Here is a 7,695-nt window from a genome sequence, read left to right on the forward strand (position 1 = left end):
GGTTGCCGTGATGACATATCCATACCACTGACGTCGGGGAGGGGGACTGTTCTACCTTCTCTTGTCAAAGTGCCAAGGCTAGAAGCGTGATGATGGTCTCCCTTTCGGGTGAGATGCATCATTGTGGAGCTCCAATACCTCTCGAGAACCGGCCTTGTGGTTTTCAGGTGAAAACCTATGATCCAACTTACTTGATTGGACGATGGCATCTTGTCCCACGTCGCTATCTCCTTGGGACGTCGTTTTGGAAGACCTTCATCCTTTTTTATGAATTCCCTGTGTGATGGAATTGCGGTTAGCAGGATATCGGCAGGCGATGTTGGTTGCTATCGTTTTGACTTGTGTGACAACGATGTTGATGATGCACAATATTCCGAGTTGTATCAATACTTCATAGTCAAGACTGAACTTGATAAACCAAATACATCTTTTTGAATTGTTTGGATTGCTTATCACATGTGTCGCGTGGTAAACCAAATACATCTTGTAGGTTTGAATGAACGGAGTAATACAAAAGAAGCTTGCAGTTTGAATCCAGTTCAAAATTTGCAGCTCCATGGCTACTCGCTACCTAGTGTACACTTTCGATGTGTGCGTGTGTACGTGTTAGAAAATGAAAAAAAAGAGGCAAAACTAGTCACGTGCTTTCTAGCCCGAGGGAAAAAATGGAGGACTAAAAACTGAAAGAAGACGAGGAGCTCGCGACCGCAAAACCCTAACCCCTGCAACCCTCGGCGGCGGCGGCGGCGGCGATGGCGGACGGAGGCGGTGGACGGGCGGCGGAGCTGAAGGACCAGGGGAACGAGCATTTCAAGTCGGGGAACTACCTCAAGGCCGCCGCGCTCTACACGCAGGCCATCAAGCTCGACTCCGACAACCCCACCCTCTACAGGTGCCCCCTCTCCCTCCCTTCCCATCTCCGCTCGTTCAGTGCGCGAAACCCTACTGCTCTGATCGATCTCCTCGGGCGGAGATGAGTTGAGATCGTGCGTGCGCTTGTTTGGTCAGCTGGTCAGATGGAATGAGGAAATGCGCGGCGTTAGCACATATGTTGCGCTGTTGTGGATTTAGGCTTTGGGATCGATGTGCCCTGAGGTTTGATTTGTGTGTCGCCGTGTTGCCGCCTGCCGAGCATTGCAAATTTCCATCCTATGAAGTATGAACCAAATGACATCTTTTTTCCTATAGGAATTGAGACACATACCATCTCATTTCCTATGGTTTTCCAATTCCTATAATATTCCTAGCATATGGACCAAAGGAGGACTAAATTCCAGAGCTTTAGACATAAATAGCTGTATTGGTGTTGAAACTACATTAACAGCTAATAAGCCTTTTGTGGTGTTGTTTCGATGTCAATGGAAATTAGCTTGTATGCTTCCAATAATCCGATGTTAGCGATTATTCACATTCCTGCGATATAGCCCGTCGATACACAATGTTTGCTGTGCTCTACCATGCGGCAGATTTAGTGTACATGTGACAAGACAAACCATTTCCAAAGTGCCTGTTATACAAGCCAAGACACAGAAAATATTCTTTCTGTCATTTCCTTGGGAAGATTTACTTCTGGATGCAACTAATATTCACAAATGTAGGAAAACCTTCTATTCCCAGCACCTTTTGCTCCAAGCAAAAAGATGTGACTTCTTGAGTTGTAATGTATAAGCATTCTAAGAGTCCTTACTTCGCATAGCCGGTTATGATTAGGTTATACCTTACATGGTATTGTTGTTGTGGAAGCAGTGCTGTTGATTCTATCACAAACCCACACTTTGCCTGTTTGACATAGATTGCAATATGACTATATGAGGCCCATGATGATCGGTGAGAATGAGTGTGGAAGAAAGTTAAGCAACCCTACTAACTGATTTAGGCAGTCAGCACCTCAGCCCTCAGGCGAGAGACTGAATCCTAAACCATCCAATCACGAGGGGCGGGCAATGAAACTGCATTGAAAGAAATGAGGAGGATCTGTTATTGCATATAGATTAAGGAAGCAATCAATCATGTCATGTGATGTGTGCTAGACAAATCATTTGGTATTCTGTTTGAGAAGTTAAGTTGGGATCTATTATTGACAGAAATTCACAACATAACTCAGAAAACAAAGCTAATAAATTTGGTACCAATATTGATAATAGGCCATTTTTACAGCCTTACATTAGGTACTATTCAGAGTTGAATTTGTCAAAAGGAAATCTTGACCTGTGTTATGAATGTTGATTTGAAATTTTGTGACATGTCAGGTACCAATATTATCTGTGTCATGTATATAGTTTTCAGAATTTTTTGAAACTTTAAAGGATGTCAACTGGGACTGGGTCACCTGGTGCACCAGATATTCTCCCAGACAGTCAGTTAGAGATACTGAATCCTAAACCATCCAATCACGAGGGGCAGGCAATGGAACTACATAGAGGGAAGCGAGGAGGATCTGTTATTGCGTATATAGATTAAGGAAGCAATCAATTATGCAATGTGTTCTAAACAAATCATTTGGTAAATTCTATTTGAGAAGTTAAGTTGGAATCTATTGTTGACAATGTTTTTCTAGGCTTACAATAATCAAACGATTTGGGAGCTGACAAAATTTGGCAACGGCAACTTGAGGGTATCTATGCCGCTAAGCAGGTGTCAAATTAATTGGTCTGAAATCTCAAAAGAAAAAGAAAAAGGTCTGAGAGCCAAGCCAACTTTCAAGTAGTAAAAAGCAGGCATTAAGTTGGAGAGTTGTGATGTATTGATTTTATTGAAATAAACTTTTTGGAAACTTCTGATATCCTTTTTATTTAAATCACTGCCAGCAACCGAGCTGCTGCATTTCTGCAGCTGGTTAAGCTTAATAAGGCACTTGCTGATGCTGAGACGACAATAAAACTGAAACCAGAATGGGAGAAGGTATAGAAATGCCAAATCGCATTCTGCTTCACCTACTGTCATTTATTTTGCTATCAGGCTTTACAGCCTAACTTCTTCCACAATACAGGGTTATTTCAGGAAAGGATGTGTTTTGGAGGCCATGGAGCAGTATGAGGAGGTTAGAGTAAAAGGCGAATGACTTGCTACTTTTGATCGACAGGGGAGAGGGATTTGGTCACACCCTCTCTTTTTCCTTAATGTTCCGCAAAGTGTACACTTTGACCAAGTGTCCATGTCAACTATGTTGTAGCAAGTTGAGAAACAATCACATTAAAAAATTCGTGCTTTAAGTAGTGTTTCTATTGATTGCAAGTATGAAAAATAAAGATCTGAGGATGTAGATCAGATGACTACTCAGTTGATACCCTTTGTGGTGAAATTGATAAATAATAGGTGAACCAAGGTCTTAAGCTTTTTGAAAAATGTTGTCTATTTCACTATATTACGTTATACTTGCTATTGTTCCAAAAAATATAAGATGTATCTTGTTCTTGAATGTGATTATTTTGTGTTGAGGTTTTATATGAACCATACAATGGCATTCCTTTATTGTTGCTGTTTGCATGCATTCACTTACGAAGCCTGTTTTTTGTGGCCAAATTGTTTAACTATCCCCACGTTCTCCTTTATCTGACCGAAATCTGGAAATTATCTGCTCAAACTGTATATTTCTGTATTGAGATGAACCAGTGTTAAATTCATAACTAAGATTATGTTACGTTATGTTCTCGTGCAGGCAATATCTGCTTTTCAAATAGCTTTGCAGCACAATCCACAAAATACAGAAGTCGCGAGAAAGATCAAGAGGCTTACTCAGTTAGCAAGGGAACAGAAGCGAGCTGTTGATGTGGAGAACCTGCGTTCCAATATTGACATCAGGAAGAACTTGCAGTCATTGAAAAAGGAGCTGGTGAGTTTTTTTATTGCAGCCATTGCTACCCTCATAAAAGTGCGGAAACAGGAAACAAGAAGTTTTATCAGCAAGGCATTCCGTGAATAATCTTTTCAATTCCTTTCTATTTTAATTTCATGTTTATACACTTTTAGCATGCCAATTCAGATGCACTTGAATACACTTCTCAAAATTCAAATATGCATACAGATGCACGTTGTAGATTAGATCACGTGCATAAAATATTTCGTGCTATGAGTTTGATTGTTGCATAAATTACAGAAGATATTGACATCTGTTGTAGACAAAACATGTCCTGTCATGTATGTTTCATGATTTATGTATTTCCATTGCAGGCTACAAAGTATGGAGATGCAGAAATGGGACAAAATATATTCTCATTTGTTATCAGTGTGATTGAAACAGCGATTAAGGCTTGGCATGACACAGGAAAGGTGGATGCAAAGGTCAATTTTCTTCTTGATGATCAGAAGACTGACACTGAAAAATATGCCCCAGTGGTTAACATTGAGAAGGTATTATGCTGCTTCAGGACTCTTTGTTCTTCTGCTTCTCAAACTTATACGGCACATAAACAATTGAAAGTCCTAATGTTTTATAGTACTAAGGATCTGTTTTAATTTGAGATTTCTATTTGTTAGTTCTCCATTATAACTTATATCACGAATTTACAACTTATCAACTCTTATATTTTCTCTTTTCTGGCAGGCCTTTGAGTCACCCCATACCCATGGCAGTTGCTTTGCATATTTGCGGCAATACTCTGAGGAGTCTTTTTCAAAGGCTGCTTGCATGGTAGCACCTAAGAGCATCATCTCCTATCCACAGGTTTGATTCACCTCTTCTCCGTGTTAGTGTGATCTGTGTTTCTATAGTGTGATGTTGTGTCCCTTGAACCGGTAGTTTTTCCTTTTTACAATTCATTTTGTTTCATCCTTGATAAGTAATGATATCATGCACGGTATCTTTGGTGCTATAATGAACAAGATGAGACTAACATGACCCGTCATATGCAGGTCTGGAAAGGTCAAGGATCAAGAAAATGGAAGCTTGACCAGAGTGATGGATTCTTTGTACAATTTGAATCACCAATTTTACGGAAGATATGGTTTGTTGCTAGCACAGCAGAGAAGGGACGAGCATTGTGCAGGTAATTCTCCTTCAGTCCGAAGATCCATATATGTATTCATCTACCTGTGACTTGGCAATTTGAAAGCTGCCAAGTCAAAATCTTATCTGAATATGTCTCTATTGTAGATCCTGTTGTCATGATTGCCTATTTATTAATGTTGCTTGTGCTAAAGTTTTGCCGATCCTTTAAGATTCCTCTTAAATTCAGGATAGGGATCGACAGCATTAGTAAGTCAACACGGCAATCAAATAATCAACTAGTTGTACCACCACATTATTAATTTTTGTTAGCAAGGCTCAAGCAACCCAGGATACGAACATAATGCACTCACATGGATATTCTTCTAGAAGTCTACCGGTATTTCTACATGCTTAAAAAGGAAACTGCTAGCCTTCCATTTTTAGCTGGCATGTATCCAGTTACGCATTGCAATCTTGTGATGCTCAACAACACCTTTCTTGTGAACTTTAGATGCATCTGCTGTTGCACCGCTAAGTGCTTTACAACCTTGAGTTGATGCCTTTGGGGGTTGCTTTCGCAGCCTGTTGGATAACCATCACTCTTGCCTGCCCTTTATGGTAATCACAAGCTTTAATAGCGTACCATGCCTCTTCTTTGGCACTTTTTTTGGCAGGAGCCCTGAGCCCTTGGACATTACCATCCACGAGATCCTTCCTCGTATATTCAAAGAGAACGAAACCAGTGCTTGAACGACAGGTGCACCGTCGACGAGATCTTGATTCCACCACCCCTGACTGCGTGATCTGTATTGCTCACGGTGGTTTACGGTTGAGAAGGGGGCAGGTATTTTCTCACACAGGAAGAAGTGAATGCCATATATCTTGTAAACCGACGATCCCTGTGTCGGTGTTTTCTACACCCAGGCACTCCAATTTTGTTGCTGTGTGGTTTTTGCTGTATGCAGTGTATACAGGATATGCTGGGGTTATATGCTAGTAGTTGCCTCTCTTTCGTTCGTGAAAAGATTTATATTCCAGGATGCATTAGATGCTTGTGCTCTGATTTTATTGTGTTATGGCTGGCCTCGCACTTTTCTTAATAGATATAAGCCCCACAGTGTTGTGATGTAGAAGCATACCGAAATTCTCTCCTGATCAATCTGCATGGATGGATAGATAATGATGAAACGGCACCCTAGAAATATGGCAAGTGATGCATCGCCATCCGTTGCTTTTCAGGCGCATGATGGTTTGATATAAAGATAGTAGAGCCGTACCCGCATGGAGAGCTAATTAAACTTAACTAAACCCGTGAGCAATTTGGTGATATATATGTATTGGATCTTTTGTCTAAATCATGAGATACTAGAGTGCGTGTGTAAATTGACTAACTAAAATGTGTACAGCTGCAATGATTAGCATTTCGCGTCCAAACTATATACCAGCACTATATATTTGTACGCCATTATAATCTGGCCCCATCTAAGAATAAGATGTACGTGGATCACTCCAGTCGGCACGCAAAATATTTTGTACTAATTATGATATAAAATAGTAGTATGTCAAGTCGGTATCTGGTTAATCATTGGGAAGGTAGCAAAGCATTAGCATGAGCCTTTCTCCATACATGTAGAAAGGCAAGCCTGAGCCTGAGATGTGGCACTACTGTCTGTGTCGATTAGCTGCTGCTGCAAGCGATGGGCGGCTGCTTTCGGTGGCCATGCTCCGTTTCCGGCGAGGCGAGAGCGACGCCGCCAGCGAGCGAGGAGCATGTGACCAAGCCAGGCTCGCTGGATGGATGGTAAGTGTAAGTGTGACGGGTATTAATGGGCGGCGTGGCGTGGCGAGGCGCGTATGTACGGCGTCACACGCGACCGATGCAGCTCTGCAGGCTGCTGCAGGCACCTACACCGTCGCCCAGGCCTAGGGGGAGGGGAGGGGGTGGGCGCTTTCGCTGTAGTAATGGATGAGATCGCTCTGTTCCGTTCAGTTCACCCAAGATCCACTCAAGATCCAATACAACCGGATCGGTGCCAGGGTCAGGACAAATTACACCCAAATAGTACACGATCCATAGTTTTCTTTTGTGTGTCTGTGATAGAGAGTGAGAGTTCAGTGACATGCCATGTGTGCACACAATACACGTATCCGTGTGTGCGCTGGCGCTAACTGATATATCGATGCATCGTTTTTCTTTTTACGGAAAAAATAGTATCAAGTAGGAGTACATCATGGATTCATGGACGATGTGCGCGTAGAAAGGACTGTGCGCACGTTACGTACCATGCGTGGACGAGAAAGAGAACAGGAATGTGGGCAAAAGCATGAGAGGACTCGAAGCATCGTAAAAGAAGACGCATGAGGCATCTGCATGCGCCGACGCGACACTGGCCACGCCGGCCAAACTCGCCGATGGGTTTATGGATGCCGCGACGGGCGACGTGACCGCGGCTGCGCGCCGGCCGGGACGGTGGATAAAACGAGAGAGAAAAAGGTACACCGTACACATGCACGCATATGCCGCGAAAGTACGCACAACACAACCCGAACACTGATCCAAAGTAAAAAGGCACGCAGGCACAACACAACGCAAACACATCCGTCCGTGAATGCCCATCCGTCGATCCATCAGAAACTCAGGATCGTTCGCATGATCATCATGACCGTCAGCTTTAAATTTCGCTCCTCCTTTTGACGCAGTCCCGCTCCTTTCACGTTCTTCTTTGCTACTCTGCTTTCTTCCATGTCGTAAAATGGTAATGCGACCC

The 7,695-nt window shown here is 42.6% G+C and overlaps 1 protein-coding gene across 1 annotated transcript; it reads left to right on the forward strand.

Annotated features, from left to right (window-relative positions):
* The first annotated feature begins 659 nt into the window (after positions 1–659).
* Positions 660–6,003, forward strand: LOC119299250 (RNA polymerase II-associated protein 3-like). The gene is made up of 8 exons (XM_037576500.1): positions 660–892; positions 2,808–2,901; positions 2,990–3,040; positions 3,659–3,832; positions 4,171–4,350; positions 4,544–4,663; positions 4,852–4,985; positions 5,602–6,003. The coding sequence occupies exons 1-8, from the start codon at positions 753–755 to the stop codon at positions 5,675–5,677; spliced, it is 969 nt and encodes a 322-aa protein (XP_037432397.1). The 5' UTR covers positions 660–752; the 3' UTR covers positions 5,678–6,003.
* Positions 6,004–7,695: the final 1,692 nt, after the last annotated feature.

The sequence above is a fragment of the Triticum dicoccoides genome, chromosome 5A (genome assembly GCF_002162155.2).
Source record: "Triticum dicoccoides isolate Atlit2015 ecotype Zavitan chromosome 5A, WEW_v2.0, whole genome shotgun sequence".
NCBI lineage: Eukaryota > Viridiplantae > Streptophyta > Magnoliopsida > Poales > Poaceae > Triticum > Triticum dicoccoides.